This window comes from Bos mutus, chromosome 3 (genome assembly GCF_027580195.1).
Source record: "Bos mutus isolate GX-2022 chromosome 3, NWIPB_WYAK_1.1, whole genome shotgun sequence".
Lineage (NCBI taxonomy): Eukaryota > Metazoa > Chordata > Mammalia > Artiodactyla > Bovidae > Bos > Bos mutus.
In genome coordinates this window covers 99,580,732-99,598,339 of record NC_091619.1, presented here as the reverse complement: position 1 = coordinate 99,598,339, position 17,608 = coordinate 99,580,732, and the positions used below count along the sequence as shown (strand labels likewise).

The window sequence follows — 17,608 nt, the reverse complement described above, 5'->3', positions numbered from 1 at the left end:
ACCCCCACACACCAAAGAATGCTGCTCCCCTACACACAAGTCCCCTCTCCCCAGATCCAGATCCCACCTTCCGAGAATGCCCAATTCATTCAATACAATTCAATACCATTGTTCATACAATACCAGAGGGCCTGGCCCTCTAAGATCTCTCCTTCTCTGAGCACTCCTCTCCCCACCACCCCCGGGGAATCACTATTCTGACTCCTGGTGTGTTCTCTCTCCTCTGAGCTTCCTGGGAGTCACTGAGCTGGCCAATGGCACAGGTTCCTGGGGCTGCCCCTGGTCTGTTACCCTTCCATCACAGGGATTCATGGGAGTAAAGTCTCCCGAGTGGCCTGGGCCTCCCACAGCCAGGATCCTAAGACAGCAGGAATCTGAGAAGTCTATTACTACACCTCCCTTCTTCTGCTTACCTAGGAAGCACAGCACACACTAGGAAAAGTACAGCTTTCTGGGTGATTCATTCTCTGCCAGGGCCCACTTTCCTAGCTGCACAGGGTCCCTCCTGGCCCACAGCCTCAGCGCCCACTCCCCATGTGCTTGGGGCTAGGTGAGTGCCAGCCTCCCCCATGCTCAAAGGGAAGTGGGTACTACTGTCCACAGCCCTTCTCACATGAGCAGGCTCGGCTAGGGGTAGGCAGAACCAAAGCCAGCCTGGACCAACTCCACCTCACCACCAGAAGGAGATACCAGGGCCAGTCAGGAGGGTCAGAGGTCACACTCATGATCACTCCTGGCACTTCCCTCCTAGAGGAATACAGCTCAGCCCAGAGCGGGAGCTCAGAGCAAGAACTGGAAACTCCCCTTAATAGGGACTTTTCTGCACATCCAGGGGACACCAAGGAGGGTGGTGTCAAACTCCACCTAGCAGCCTGGTCCCTTAAGCAGCTCCCCACTCTCAGAAATAACCACAACCTTTCATATTAGCTAGGGAGGAGGAAGGAGTATTGAGAAAAGAAAAGAAAAGAGAACAACAAGATGAAAAGAACAGAAATGAGGAAAGAAAGCAAGCGGGATGGCGTCTGAGGCACAGGAGAACTTGAGGACACGTGGAGAGGGGCTCAGATACAGTACCTTTTTCAGGTTAATCCACTGCTTGAAGTAATCTGCTACTGGCAAGCCCAAGTACTGGCACTGTCCTGGGAGCCTGAAGAAAGAGAGGGAGGAGAGAACACGTTGAGCAACCCATGTCGCAGGTACAGGGTCTTAAGACAGGAAATCCAACAGAGTCTATAAGACAGGGAGACCCCCAAAAGGCTAACAACCCACCAACCATAGGTCCTACCCCACCCAAGAAAGGCACCCCACCTTCAGCACCCTGGACACCAGGCTCCAGATGCAGCCCTCAGATCCAAATGTGAGAACCTGGAGACTCTATTCAAAATAATATCAGACACACTGCTTTCTGATGGCCTACGATATTGCTAAGTTTCTTACTTACATTTTCACATTAATTCAGAGTGATGCTGGCAGGTGGTAGATCTGTACACTTTACAGATGAGAAAACAAGAGTCAGAGAGGCTACCCAAGTCCCCACAGCTAAAACACGATAATGTCAAGAACTGAACCCAGGTCTGGCTCATTCAAAAGCCTGTGTTCTTTCCAGTGCAACAGGGTGTTGTCATTTTGTTACAGAGACAGGAGGAGAGAGAAAAAAGAGCACATGATTTAGAGACTGCTGGGCAGGGCCTTTGCCTCACATTTAAGTCTCTAACAATAGCTTTCTGTGACAGCGAAGAGAGAGATAAAAAGATGTCAGAATGTAAATCGAGAGTCTGTTCTTGATTTTTCTTTAAATTATAATTTATAAACTCTCCCCTTCTAGCTGATGATGCCATTTTGCCCACACAAATCCATTCAAACAAATACTTATTAAACACTGATGTTTAATAAGAGTCAGGCACTCAGGACTCAAAAAGTAAAACTTAACTCCTGCGCATGAGAGACTCACAGTTTGTTCAGCAGAATGCTGGATTAAAAGCCTTAAGTTAAAGCATTGGGGTACATGGAAGGATGGAAGAAGATACAAGGAATATCAGCTGGGGAAGATCATAGTTTTCTTGCTAAGAGGAGCTTGGCCACAGGCAATAGAGAGCCTTTGAAGAGTTGTGATTTACAAAGATAGTTCTGGGGGCAACAAAAACAATACACTACAAAAGCCAAGTAGTAGCCAGGAGACTAGACAGTAGCCATAGAGACAGTGAGCAAGCAACAGAAAAAAAGAGATGTAAAGGAAATCTTGGTGAGCGAATGAGAGAAAGTGGTAGAACCCAATCCAGAGGCATGTGGCTAGACCAGCTTTGTGCTTCTTACTGAGACAGTTAGGGGTGCAGAGAGCATATGTGACAATGCAGATGAAACCAACCAGCATTTAGTCAATTTCATTACTGTCTTTAAATTCTCTTCATACAGTATCTCCCTAGACCAGGCATCATCCCACTACCTTCCCTCTACTAGCCCACCGGATGGAGGCTTCAGTTTGGGAATGCAATTTGAGAGGTATACCTGACGCCCGCTAAGCACTCAGTACCTGTTGAGTTTGAGAGCCCTAGGAGACATTTGGCAGTGGAATGATGTCTAAGAGGCAGATGGATATCCAGTTTTGAAGAGAGATCTGGCCTGGAGATATAAACTGCTGAATCACTCGTGTAATTTAAGTAAAATTAAAGCCACGAAAGAAGACAAGATTACCCAGGAAGACTATGGAATGAGAGGAGCAGAGCACCCAGGTTAATGTCTCACAAAGCTCAGTCAGTAAAGAATCTGCCTGCGATGCAGGAAACCCCGGTTCGATTCCTGGGTCAGGAAGATCCGCTGGAGAAAGGATAAGCTACCCACTCCAGTATTCTTCCCTTGTGGCTCAGCTGGTAAAGAATCTGCCTGCAGTGTGGGAGACCTGGGTTCAACCCCTGGGTTGGCAAGATTCCCCAGAGAAAGGAAAGGCTACCCACTCCAGTATTCTGGCCTGGAGAATTCTACGGACTGTATAGTCCATGGGGTCGCAAAGAGTCGGACACAACTAAGTGACTGTCACCAATGACAATGACCACCAAGCTTTACTGAGCTAAAATGAAATGAGGCCACCTGTACCAGATCAACACCAGAGACAAGGAACTCATAATACACACAGCAGTCGGCTCTAACTGTGGTCTCCTCCAATTAACAGAACATCCTTCCTTAATGCTAAACTTTAACCTGTCTTTTGTAATTTCCACCCACAAGTCTGAGGCATGTCTTTAGAAACTACAGAGAATGAGACTTGCATCTCTTCCTTGCAGAACCTCTCAAGATGCGCGAGCCTAGGGAGCTTCCCTCTAAGTTCCCTTCTCCAGGTCACATAGCCTCAGCTCCTTCGAGATAACGTGCCATGAGGCAGGACTCACCCAATCCACCTCCATGCCCAGAGGGCAAGGCTCCTAGTATCAGAGAGCCAAGGTAACACATGCTCTTTGGACCCCATGTCACATCACCTGGGGCCTCCCTGGTGGCTCAGATGGTAAAGAATCCACCTGCAATGCAAGAGACCTGGGTTCACTCCCTGGGTCAGGAAGATCCCCTAGAGAAGGGAACAGCAACCCACTCCAGTACTCTTGGTGGCTTCCCTGGTGGCTCAAATGGTAAAAGCGTCTGCCTACAACGCAGGAGACCCGGGTTCAATTCCTGGGTCAGGAAGATGTCCTGGAGAAGGAAATGGCAACCCACTCCAGTGTTCTTGCCTGGAAAATCCCATGGATGGTGGAACCTGGTTACGGTCTACAGATTACAGTCCATGGGGTCCCAAAGAATTGGACACAACTGAGCGACTTCACTTTCACTTTCCGGTATTCCTGTCCGGAGAATTCCATGGACAGAGAAGCCTAGCGGGCTACAGTCCATAGGGTCACAAAGAGTCAGACATGACTGAGTGACTATACTTCAGACTTCAGACTTCAGATCACCTGTGGTCAACCTAAAGGATAACAAAAGCAAGCTTACCGTTTCTGGAATAATTGATTTTTGAGCCTAAAAAGCAAGTCATTAATGTCAAATGCCATAAAGCAGTCAAGTAAGAGAGAGCTGAGAATAACCCAATGAATTTGGCATCAGTGGGCTGGTAGGGACAGAAGGCAGCAGGTGACATGTTGAAGGGTGAGAAGAAATAAAGTGGAGATCACAAGCAGACACTCCCTCTTTAGGAGGTTTGGCAACAAGAATCTAGTTGTAATGACTGTTTCTACCCTAGAAAGTGTTAGGGCAGTCAACCTTCCCTCCATTACTCTTCAACTATTTGATAGACACTAGCTTTTTCTGTTTTATTGACTATGCCAAAGGCTTTGACTGTGTGGATCACAATAAACTGTGGAAAATTCTGAAAGAGATGGGAATACCCAACCACCTGACCTGCCTCTTGAGAAACCTGTATGCAAGTCAGGAAGCAACAGTTAGAACTTGACATGGAACAACAGACTGGTTCCAAATAGGAAAAGGAGTACGTCAAGGCTGTATATTGTCACCCTGCTTATTTAACTTATACGCAGAGTACATCATGAGAAATGCTGGGCTGGAAGAAGCACAAGCTGGAATCAAGATTGCCGGGACAAATAGCAATAACCTCAGATATGCAGATGACACCATCCTTATGGCAGAAAGTGAAGAGGAACTAAAAGGCCTATTGATGAAAGTGAAAGAGGAGAGTGAAAAAGTTGGCTTAAAGCTCAACATTCAGAAAACTAAGAACATGGCATCCGGTCCCGTCACTTCATGGGAAATAGATAGGGAAACAGTGGAAACAGTGTCAGACTTTATTTTTGGGGGCTCCAAAATCACTGCAGATGGTAATTGCAGCCATGAAACTAAGACGCTTACTCCTTGGAAGGAAAGTTATGACCAACCTAGATAGCATATTCAAAAGCAGAGATATTACTTTGCCAACAAAGGTCCGTCTAGTCAAGGCTATGGTTTTTCCGGTGGTCATGTATGGATGTGAGAGTTGGACTGTGAAGAAAGCTGAGCACCAAAGAATTGATGCTCTTGAACTGTGGTGTTGGAGAAGACTCTTGAGAGTCCCCTGGACTGCAAGGAGATCCAACCAGTCCATTCTAAAGGAGATCAGTTCTGGGTGTTCATTGGAAGGACTGATGCTGAGGCTGAAACTCCAGTACTGTGGCCACCTTATGCGAAGAGTTGACTCATTGGAAAAGACCCTGATGCTGAGAGGGATTGGGGGAAGGAGGAGAAGGGGACGACAGAGGATGAGATGGCTGGATGGCATCACCGACTCGATGCACGAGTTTGGGTGAACTCCGGAGTTGGTGATGGGCAGGGAGGCCTGGCGTGCTTCGATTCATGGGGTCACAAAGAGTCGGACACGACTGAGCGACTGAACTGAACTGAAGTGGGAGTCAATGCCTATGTTTTAGGCTAGTAGTAGAGTAAGCATTTACTTTTCTAAGACCTGAAATACCTTACCATGGGGAAGGCTCCTCTCCACACCCAGATGACACAGTGACACTAACGACAACCAGTCAATTTCCTGGGAGGGAAAGCCTGGCTGAGACCAAGAGGATGAAGGGGTATCCAGGTAGGACGTCTCCATGTAAGAACCAATGACCAAGACTAGAAGGAAATGAGGCAAGATTCTGAAAGACAAAAGGTAGCTTTAGGAACTAGAATGAGGTTGCCTAAGACACAGAACTGTAATGTTTGAGTAATTTTCTTATTTCCTTCAATTTTTCTTTCATGTTCCTATCCTTGGTGTTTGTGAAAATGCTTGCTCAGGTCAGCTACTTTTAAAACATCACATTTAAGGCCTGTGAGTAAAGGGGGCCACCAGAAGCAGCAGAATCTGCAAAGGAACACATCAGGGGACTGGCCGGGAAAAGGCAAAGGTCCGGGGTCACCTATCACACTCCCCCAGCACCCTCTGGTTCATCTAGTTGACCCAGGCCAGGAGTGCTCTTGGCTGTGGCTGGCCCTGGGAGAGGAAGGGCTCCCTCTTCAGCAGGATTTCAAGGGCAGATGTCAACTGTCGGCTGTCAGAGAGTGTCCTCTACCCAGGCAGGAAGTGTCTCACAGGATCCTGCCTGGTTCTCTTGAAGGAGGACAGACTAGACAGATTGTCAGGCTGAAGACTCAGCTTCAGATATGGCTCGGCAGCATCTGGAGTGCTGCCTGGGCCCCTTGGCTGACTGAAGCAGAGAGCGGCGGGACCATCACCCTCACTCGGGGCTTGCACAGTCACTTGTGGGTATACCTGCCATTTGTAGGTTCACAGGCAGTCCAGTTGTCAAGTCCTAGCTCTGTGACTTCAAGACGCAAGCAGTACGTCTGCTACAGGTGTAGCAGGACCCAGGCCCGTCTTCACAAGAAACACAGAGCTACATGCCAGAACTTGAACTCCCAGGTGCCTCGTGGGAAGACAGCTAGCTACACATTTCCATGACAGAACCCTAGCCCAGCTCAGAGAGCACCAAGAGAAACCCCATGAGGAAGGGTAGGTTAGAGGAGTTGTCATTCCTTCATAAAAGAGGAAACTGATGCCCAGAGAAGAAAAAGGATTTGCTTGATCAGACAAGAAGCCAAAGGCAGAACCAGAAATGGGATCTAAGCCTTCTGACTACACAAGGCATCAATCATGTAGACGTAGTCTTTACAAGTCCCTGGGAAGGCAAGGTCTGGGTTTCAGACGGGAGGTACCACAGTGGTTGGTGCTCAAGGTCACTTCTGGGTCCACAGTTCTCATGAGCATAAGGCTACTGTCAGAGGGTACTAGTGGGCACGCAGTGCCACTAATTTGGAAAAGAAAAAGGAGAAAGTGCCCCTGGCACAAAGGGCTTGAATGCTATGAGTTCTCCCAGACACTGATCCCAGGAAGAGCCACTGGCAGTGGGCCCTGGAGTAGCCTACGGGCGTGAACGTGCAGGCAGGTTTATGGTGCCCAGGCCTCCATGCAGCTGGGATCACTGGGCACAGAGCTCCTCAACTGCCCAAACATCATCTGGCCATGCTTATTACTGCTGCCCAATGAAATTTTATGCACCAAGTCCACAGGTGTGATTTCCCCTTCTTTATGAGGGTCGGAATGACATCACTGATGGCCAATAGAAAAGAGCCAATTATGTCCAGGCCATAAAAAGGAATGGGAATTTTTTTTCAACCAAATCAAAACTTCCTTCAGCCTCATGAATGCAAGGGGCCCTCTTTAAGGAAGCCCCCCACCCTAGTCCTGCCTGTGGGCTCTAAACCAAGGGATACGATTGCTTTCCAAATACTATGGGGCCTAGGGCCAGAGAGGGGCTCCGCCTTTGGTGTTTACCATGGGGCTCATCTCTTATCACACTGGCCCCCAGGGTCATCAGAACAGACCATGAAACCTTTCCCTCTGAGGCCTGACTGGCTCCCTGCTACTCCATCCAGGGGGAAGTCAGAAAAGATGGGGTACTCCTCAAGTTCCCTTACTACTGCGGCTAAGTGACAGAATGCAAAGAAAGCCCTCTCCTACTTAGAAAGAAGAGCATGGGAGGAATAAGGGTATAAGAAACAGCCCCCTCAATAAGCATATAGCACAGAGCAAAGGGAGCCCCACCACCTGCAGCCCCACACTCGGGCTAGGCCCAGACAGCCCTGATGGCAAACAGGTGTGACCAGCTCGGCGCCAGCCAAGGCAGGGGACTGGCTCATTAAAGGAACACCACCCTCGCTAATGGGTATGGGCGGGATGAAGCCATTGTTAGCAAGAGCTCAGCTTTGAAGACTGGGTGACACAGAGCTGGGGGGCTCTGCTAGAACTGCTAGGCTTCAGTGGAGGGGGCCAGCAGCATCCATGGAGGTCTGACACACAGACTGGCAGACACCAAGAGCCAGGACCAGCCAGAGAGCAGGCAGCAGTGCTGGCAGAGATCATGGACACTCTTCCTTCTGGGTTTCCTTCTCTGCAAGTCTTAGGGACGTGCAGGTCACTCTCAAGCCTTTACGAGGAGGAAGTCAGCTGACTCTACGGGCTATATTTGACCCCTCTCTGCTTCTCTGGAAAGGCTGTGGGACCTGGATCTCGGAGTGATGTAGGCTGTCATTTCTCGTACCCAAAAGCACATTATCGCTCACCTGCAAGGGCAAACTGTTTTGTTCCACCTGATATGCAGAAAAGGGGGTGTGTGGAGGTGCAGAGGTGAAGAGCTGGGAGAAAGGCCCTATCTTCTTTAAAGTCATCTCAGAGCACAGAGGCACGGAAGGCGAGCCTGGGGAAAGCGGAAGCGGCACACCCAGCCGACCAGTCAGAGAGGGAGCTCCTGTTGAGGGATCACCTATGAGGGGTGTGGGGCTTGTTTCCATGAAGGGCTCCACTCTTGCTCATTCTGATGCAAACCTTCCCACAGATGCTGTCACTGTCACTGGCTGTCCTGCACCTCGGAACGCATCTCCTAGGCCTATCTCCAAGTCCCACCGAGGCTGAGCCTCGGGGAAGGTCCCCTTCCCCTGGGTCCCAGTCTGGGAGTCCCAATCAGAGCCCCACAGTCAGCACGACACGCGTCTGCATCCAGCTCAGGCAGGCTACCGGAGCCCAGGCAGCACTTCACTGGGGACGCAGCTCTTTGTCTCTCCTGTTCCCGTTTCCCCACCCAGAGGAGATAAACAGACCCCGGGTGATAAACGGCCCACCTTTCATGATCACTTTTCCTCAAGTTGAGGAGAGTAGCTGGTGATGGATGGGTTAGAATTTGGTTATCAGGAAGGGCTGTCAGCCAGAGGTGCCTATCTCCTCCCCCACTACACAGGGCATCATTATGCTGTGGCATCGAGGTAAAATATGATCAGGGGGAGAGAAGGAAGCAAGGAAGGCTGGGCTTCCTTCCCTGTGTGGGGAGGCCGGCTTCCCACAGAGCCAGCCGAGCTACAGTGAGAGTAGGCATGGGGCTGGGACCTTAGTTATCTGCCCATGACACCTTTTATCTCTGCACAAATTGGTGCTTCCGCCCCCACTGCATCCTCTTAGACAAACAGAGGCAGGCACAATGTGGCACCACTGCAATCACGTAGCAATTTAACCCGAATTAGTGAGAGGGTCAAACCAGGAAATAAGGGTTTCTCATTTCAACAGGTTCCTTAGTCTCTGCTCAGAACCACCACACTGCAGCAAGGAGGGGGGAGAGAAAGGAGACTCATAATTGAATTCACTCACTTGGCCTCTGCTGATGTATAAAAAATTAATGCTCGAGCCTTGTACTTATCAAAGCCGGCCAGTCTCCATCTCACCTGAGAGACACACCGTGGTCGAAGACACAGCCCAGCCACTCCCGGCCAGGCAAGGACAGGAAGGGAGAGGAAAGCAATGCCTTGCGCCAGCAACACCTAGAAACCTACAGGATAATGTGTGGGTTGTGGGGGAAGGAGAGGGGCAGCAAGGGTGTAGGAGGTGAGCACATCAAAGATGACCCTGGCCAGTTCAAGAACACGCTTCAGGGCTTCCCTGGTGGCTCAGTGGTACAGAATCCGCCTGCCAATGCAGGAGACATAGGTTCGATCCCTAGTCCGGGAAGATTCCACACACCATGGAGCAACTAAGCCCATACGCCACAACTACCGAGCCTGTGTTCTGGAGTCAGGAGCCACAACCACTGAAGCCCAAGCACCCTACGGCCCGTGCTCACAGGAGAAACCACTGCAGTGAGAAGCCTGCACACTGCAACTAGAGAGTAGCCCCTGCTGGTGAGCAAAGCGCAACCAAAGAAAAGCCCGCACAGCGGTGAAGACCCAGGCAAAAACAAAACGAATTAATTAAACAAAACAACAAGAATACACTTCAGTCTACAGAGAGAAAAGACATTCTGGCCCCACCCTCCACCAGGGATGGCCAGTAGCCCCTCTGTCTGTCTGTCTCTCTCACTCACACACACAAACACACACACCCAGCTCTGTGCTGAAAGTAACAATGCCCCTCCCCAACCTCCCCCCCACACACACAGAGCTCCATGCTGAGTTAGTAACCCCCGCCCCCCCACCACACACACACACAGAGCTGTGCTGAAAGTTAGTAACCCCCCCTCCTCACACACACACAGAGCTGTGCTGAAAGTGAGAAAGTCAAAAGGAGCACGTGCGCGTGTGCGCGCGCACACACACACACACACACACAAACTCTGTGCTGAATTGAGTAACCCCTCTCTGTCTCTCACAAACACACGCACACACAGAGCTGTGCTGGAAGTGAGTAACCCCCCCACCTCTCTCTCTCACACACACACACACACAGCTGTGCTGAAAGTGAGAAAGCCAAAAGGAGCGCGCGCGCGCGCGCGCACACACACACACACACACACAGCTCTGTGCTGGAAGTGAGCAACCCCTCTCTGTCTCTCACAAACACACACAGAGAGCTGTGTTGAAAGTGAGGAAGCCAACATGAGTGTATACACACACACACAGCTGTGCTGAAAGTGAGGAAGCCAACAGAGTACTGACAGCATTGACAAGGCTAAGAAAGCAGGGAGTGGAGGAGTCACTTCTGCTCCCCAATCACGTCCCCCACTGCAGACCCTGGAGCTAGAAGGGCCCCTGATGGGGGAAAGGACCAGGTCTGTGGTTCTGCCGCACTAGGAGAAAACTTGGTCAAGTGACCATGCGTCCTCGGGCAAGTTATTTCACCTCCATGACCCGCTCTGTGCAGGTTAAAGGAGCCAGCCAAGGGAAACACTTCATAAATAAGCACTTACAGAAGGGGTCCTGGCTGTAAGGAGGTCAGCTGAGACCAAACCTGCAACTGCCTTTGGAGACGCTTCCAAGCCGCCTGCATTGAGAGACAGTGCCTTGGTCAGGAAAAGGCTCCTGGGGAAGTTTTCTGGGGATGACAGTCAGGGAAATCCAAAACCACTCAACAGCTGCCAGAATGAATTCCAGGAAGCTTGGGGATGAGGGGAGGACTTGTGGGTAAGAAGGCACCTTGGTACTCACTGTCCAAATCTAAAAATTCAGCATGCACATAGGCGGCAACAAAAGCCAAGGTTCCAGTTTACACACAAAGCGGGAGAACTTTCTCCCTCAATTGAAACCACATATTTACAAGTATCACTGAGATCCAGGACCCTCAGGGGGCAGAGGCCAAGCAACTGTGATTCCTAGAGATGCAGAGCTTTCAGGACCACCTAGGAGATAACCATAGCATGAAGCTAATGATCACTCCAGGAGAGACTACTGCGAGAAGGCCATCCCATTTCCAGGGATGGGAGGGCAATGCTGGGGAGCACTCACAAAGATTCAGCTTCAATCCCCTCTGCTCTAACACACACACACACATACACACACTCTCTCTCTCTCCCTGTCCCTCCACTCTTCTCTGCTTGCCCACAGCCCTGGGAGGATGCACTGCTGACTTCTCGGCCCCCTTGGCCCCCACACTTGCCCCCATCCTCTGGGACGGCTGCAGGTTACAATTCCAACCACAGGCTTCAGAAAGATGATACACTTGCCGGAGCCTGCAAAGGGTCAGGAGAGAGTACTGTTTGAAATACCAGCGTGACAGCTGGCTCCTTGTCTGTCTCTTCCTCCCCCACCCCCCTCCCCAAACTTGTCATGGTACAAGAAGTCTATAAGCAGCCCATCAGCTTTAAATATCAGTGTGCGTGAGGCAGGAGCACGGGAGCGAGGGAGCGGGAAGCAGACAGCGTGCGCCTCTGTCGCCACTGCCTGTCAGGGAACACTAATGAATTTCACCACCAGCAGCCATGCCTTAGATGGGGGTGGGGGTGGGGTGGGGAGTTTTCTAGGGAGAACTCTCACAGTATTAAAACGTCTCTTCCTAAAGCCCTGTGAATAAATGCCACTGCAGAACCGAGAACTATGCCCGCCACTAAGACTCAGGTCAAAGGAGGGAGAGGGCTTGGGTCGAGCCCTGAGGTCTTCCCAAAGAGGAAGGGGAGTGCAAGTGTGAAGCTGGAGCGAGCCAGCTGAGCCCCCCAACAGGAGGTGACCACCATCAACCGTATTCATCTCTTAACGGCCTTGGGATGGACAAGAAGAAAAGCCTGGTGCAGGGAGAGTACCAGTCGGCCAGACTCATTCCCTCCCTGCTCCACGTCCCAGCAACTTCAGCCAGCTCACTTCACTTGAGCCCAGGAGCAAGGGCTCCTAGATTGTTCCAGATCTAGGAGAGGTGGGGTGAGGAAACCGGAGCGCCAGTAAGTCCCAAGAGGAAGCTACTTCGGCCACGGATGTCAGGAGCCAGAGCTTATTGTGCTCTCCATTTTACAGATGAGGAATGGAGGCGGAGGGAGTCATGTGACTTTCCCAAGATCCTACAACACAGGCAGTGGAGCCAACACTCAAACCCAGGTCTCCTTCACTTCTAAAGGCCCTGCTCTTTCCACAGTACCACACACCTCTCTGAGGAGGGGCTGACCACTCACTGGCTCCTGAGTGCCCTCAACTGCCAGGCCCTGCCCTGCCCTGCCCCTCCGCTCCCTCCCCCAGAGACACATGCACCTCTGGCTGGCAGGGGCCACAGCTGCCATGTAGCACAGGGCTGGGCCCCGGGCCAGGGTGAACCCAGCCTGGCAAAGCAAGCACTGGGCATGAGCCAGGCCATCACCTGGGAGTCTCCACGGCTCAGAGGGCATGGCTGCAGGCAGAAGCCTTCCCTTGGGTGCCCTCCATACAGCTCTGTTCAGCAGTGTCTGATCTGGCACTGACCTGCTGTGCAGGGGGCAAATGACATTTAATTTCCTCTTGGTTTCCCTATGGTACAGACTAAAGGCCGTCACCTGCGTCTGGGTCTGGCAGCACAGCTGGAAGTGTTCCCAGACATGCTGCTCTGGAGAGTTCCCAAACAGAAACCAGAACACAGGCGGGTGCAGAGGGACGCCCCGTAGGCCAAGCTGCCCATCCTCCCAGAGAAAACCAACCTCAAATCCCCACAGGCAAGCAGATGTTCCAAAAGCTTCTGCATGTGTGTAGTGCACCTCCCTGCGCCACGGCTTTCCGGCCCACTTGCCGCCTATTGTTATTCCCATTTCTCCCTCGTGGAGCCCATATAAATAACCACACACAGCACATAAGAGCCACAGACACCCTGTGGAACATATAACACGCGCTTCCCCAGTGCCACAAAAACGCCACGAAATCAAATACTGTGTATCTCGCCAGCCCCTCTCCAGTGAAAGGATAAGACGGGCACCTCTCCAGAGCCTCTCCTGCTGCTGTTCTTCCAGGGAAAGGGCATGGTGCCCACCTGTGTGGCTGCGAGAAGTGCTGGAGTGGCTGCCAGGACTTGGGCAGGTGGAATGGCAGAGGCCCCAGTAGGCAGCAGGGAGTAGGGTTGGGGGAGGAGGGTGGGCAGGTGCTGGGAGGTTTCCAGCGCACTCTGGTCAGTGTCTCGGATGGTGAGCTATTTGCTTTTTCGGCTCAGGCGCTCTGTAGCAGTTTGAGCGGTCTCCAAGATACCTCACTCATCCCCCACTAGAGTCTCCATCTGGCCTATCGCCATCTTGACCCTTTGCCTGGGCCCTTGGCCCTTTGCCTGGCCTACAATGCCCTCTGGAGGCTCCACAGAGAGCATCCTGCAAGCATTCGGGATGCAGCAGGCAGCCTGACCTCTGCTTCAAGGACACAGCTGTTCCCCGAACCCCGCTGATCTCCTCTGCCCTGATCCCGGCTCCCCTGACTCCTTCAGAATGTGTAACCTAGCCGACAGAGTCACACTTCTGGTGGGCATTTTCAACTGTGCTCCCCCGAGCTCTAGGGTTCTAGGAGGGACATGAAGCTACTTTGTGGACTGGTGAGGGTGGGAAGAGGAAGAATGGGCAGGGTCTTGCTCCAGCTTCAAAAAGAACAGCTCAACTTTTATATATTTTGTAATATTGGGCTTTCTTTAACATTTATTTTTTTTAAAGTTTCCTGCTAAAAATACTACCCATTCGACCTCTACTGTGCTGCTCTGGGTTCATTCACTGTGTATCTTTGTAGTGTTTGCTCTCAAGCTCTACCTTACTTATTACTTAGCCTACAACTGGTTTTGCACATGCTGCTCCTTCTGTCCCGATCACTGGTGGTCCCCAGAGTTCCCAGCACAGTCCTTACTGGGCCTAGAGCAACTCTCAACAGGGGCTCACTTTAGGCTCCTGCTGGAATATTCTTCCAGGACACACAGTGGCTAGTGTCTTCAATGGTAGTTTCCAACAGTCTTCCTCGGAAGACAAGAACTGCCATGGGTGGTAACTGACATTTACAGGAAGGTCCCAGTGAAGACGCATGGCACGTGCCACTCTTAAATCACCAACTGCAGCACACCTGCTACCATCATCAATCATCTAAACCAACCAGAGACCAAGGAGGCTTTTGCATCTGGCCAATCTATGGGCAAAATGGAGTATATTCCAATAGGAAATACCACTCATTAGAAGTCTTCAAGCCACAGAAGCAGGACCACTGAAACACAGGATGATGCTCCTCAGCCAAGTACTCAAGGGCCTGCCCTTATATAGAGGAGGCGCTCGTGTGCGTGCTCAGTAGTGTCCGACTCTCTGTGACCCCATGGATTGTGCCCTCCAGGAGTCACGAGTCCCACAGTTCTGCTTATCGGACTGGAAATGGGCAAAACCCCTTGGCCCATCAACCAGGCCCGCCTCCTGGGTCTCCTCCAGCCAGCTCTGGGGAGGCGGCAGCAGGAAGGCAGGGGACCGTGTTCCTCCATGCTGAAGCCACTTGTTAATAGGCCCCAGATTCCCTCCTCCCCGGGGAAAAGGAGGCAGCAGTGAGCACTCTCCCTCCTTCCACACCCCCCCAGCCCACATCTGCCTCCCAGCAGGGCCAGGAGGAGAGCCATTAGCGTGTGCCTCAGCAGACAATGGGGAGGAGAAGTCTCCAGAGCAAAGGACAACTGCAGCAATTAGAATGCAGGGAGGTTCAGAAGCTATTTAACTGGGTGACCCTGAGGTCGCTGCATCTGACTCCCATCCCTGGATAAATATTGTATGAGAGGGGAGGGGGGCCAGCGAGGGAGCCAGCGGAGTGCTGCTCCTCCTTCCACTCCTTTCCCCACCCCACACGGCTGCCTCCAGCCACACACACCAAGAACATTATTTACAGCCCTGACAGTCAGAGCAATCACTCTGCTAACCAAGAGGGAATGGACAAAGTCGACTTACCCAAAATTGACTATGGCAATTGAAGAAGAATCCAGGGCTGTGGGGGAAGGGAGCAGAGCCAATACTGAGATGTAAAGCTTCTCCCAGACTATGGGTCCAGCTAGCATGAATACTCTCCATCACACCAAAACCACCAGCAGGTGAAGCTGGTCCCGACTGGTAGACAGTCATCAAAAATGGAGCACCCTTCTACCCTTCCGGGGGGCCCCATAACAGATAAACTCCTGGATCTCATCACTACCCAGGCTGTCATTGCTCAGTCGCTAAGTTGTGTCCAACTCTTTGCGACCCCATGGACTGTAGCACGCCAGGCTTCTCTGCCCTCCACTATCTCCCAGTTTGCTCAAATTCACGTCCGTTGAGTCGGTGATGCTATCTAACCATCCCATCACACCCAGGTGTTCCCTAGCAAAGATGGGAGTCCCAGCTACCTGCCCAGAGGAAGCCATATGCCACTTACTTATCCAGTGGGTCCCTTGGCTGACTTAGTGGGTTAAGGCCATGAGCAGGAAAGTCAGACAAAGCAGCAAGGGGTCAGGGTGGGGGAAGAAGAGGAGAGCGTCTGAGCACAGGCTGCGCCTCAGCCCCCACGTGCCGCTCCTCCAGTCCTGCTCTAATGCACCCTGACATGCCTCTGAAGACAGAGAGCTGTTTGCAGTCAGCACCGTGATTTGTTAGTAATTATTTCCATGGTGTCACATTGCTGTCACTCTGTTAACAAAGAGACAGGCTGCCTCGGGCTGCCTGCAAGAAAGAATCGCAGAGAAAAAGGCCTGTCAGGCTCCCGGGACTCTCTAGGCTGGCTGGCTTTCTTCCCCAAACCAACATCCTTGCAGGCTTTGGAAGAAACAGTTTTACAGAACTATCAAGTCTGAGTCGTGTCACCCGTTAGCCAGGGATACAGAATTTATCCCACCTGCTCATAGGCGCCCTTCCCAAAGCCCGACAGAGCTAAGCCCCCAGAGTCTACAGATCATTCAGGCATGGGCCACTCTGCCAGCGGCAGCTTTGGGTTCCCTGGCCCACACCTTCCCAGCCCTCTGCTTCCTGACTTCCTCCTCACTGGGGTGTTCACAGCCTCCTCTGTGCTCTCAGGAGCCTGATCACAGTGACCAATTTCAGAAGCAGCTGGCACGGATGGTGGTTAGGGAATACACAGTGGAAGGGCATCCTCCCTCCTTGAACCTGCCAAACACCATTCAGGACTAAAGATGCTCAGGTGCCTGAGCACCTGTGAGGAGATCCTCTCTGAGCTGCCTAGATCAGGACAGAATCCGCACTAAGAGAGCTGCTGCTGCTGCTGCTGCTGCTGCTAAGTTGCTTCAGTCGTGTCCGACTCTGTGCGACCCCAGAGACGGCAGCCCACCAGGCTCCCCGTCCCTGGGATTCTCCAGGCAAGAACACTGGAGTGGGTTGCCATTTCCTTCTCCAATGCATGAAAGTGAAAAGTGAAAGTGAAGTCGCTCAGTCGTGTCTGACTCCTAGTGACCCCATGGACTGCAGCCTACCAGGCTCCTCCATCCATGGGATTTTCCAGGCAAGAGTACTGGAGTGGGGTGCCATTGCCTTCTCCAGAGAGCTGCTGGTGGTTTGCTTTAACACAAAGTAATGTCTACATAAACCCGGGCTGGGAATTAGAGGACAGACTGGCGAGCGCTGACAAAACAGAGGTCACTCACCTTACAGGCATGGAAAGTTGGAGATTAATTCTCTCCTCTCACAGAGGGAATCAGACTCCAGGATAGTGGAAGGATGCGCCAATCTTGAGAAACCCTTTCACTGCCAAGCAGTAGTAGCAGCAAAAAAGGAAGACGAAAGCCCACAAAAGTCTGAGAGAGGCCCTGTCAAGGTGGCAACAGCCACTGCCACTCAGCTCCTACAGAATCCCAGGGGACAAAGGAGTCTAGACAAGACTCCAAGTCTCCTGGCATCAGCGTCCAAAAGACAGGGCAGTGCTGGCTGCACGCACTGAAATGAAAGCCCCCCGAAGGCAGGACGTTCAGAAGTTTTATCTCTTTGTTCACTGCTAAGTCCTCAGTACCTGGAACAGTATAGACATATCATGGACACTCGATAAATATCTGTCGAAAGAATAAATAAATGGGTGACTAGGGCTCAAAGGCCACTTCCACACCCCTGGGGTCAGCCTCTCTCATTGGGGGTTCAGAAAAGAGGGAAGGCCAGTGCAGACTCCACAAGACACAGGGAAGACCACACATCTAAGGGGCTGGAATTAGGTTGAAAAGGACGAGGGAGATTAGTACAAGCTGACAGGACTAGGCAGATGCTCGTATTAGACTGAACCTTCACATACTCATTTGGTAAACATGAATGAAAAGACCAAAAGAAGGTATATAGTCCAACCAAAAAACCAACTGCAGTATAGTAATACAATGGAATCCTACCCAGCAATACATAGGTTGAACGACCAACGATGACACGGATGAATCTCTTGTATATTACACTGAGCAAAGGAAGTCAGACTCAAAAGAGTG

At 51.5% G+C, this 17,608-nt stretch overlaps 1 protein-coding gene across 5 annotated transcripts in view; it reads right to left on the bottom strand.

Moving 5' to 3' along the window:
- ERI3 (ERI1 exoribonuclease family member 3) overlaps window positions 1–17,608 on the bottom strand; it is a 131,096-nt gene that overhangs the window by 57,247 nt on the left and 56,241 nt on the right. For all 5 annotated transcript variants that reach the window (XM_070368190.1, XM_070368186.1, XM_005894176.3 and 2 more), the window contains one exon: window positions 1,075–1,147. In XM_070368190.1, coding sequence (XP_070224291.1) covers window positions 1,075–1,147 — 73 coding nt within the window. The remainder of the gene's footprint in view (window positions 1–1,074; window positions 1,148–17,608) is intronic.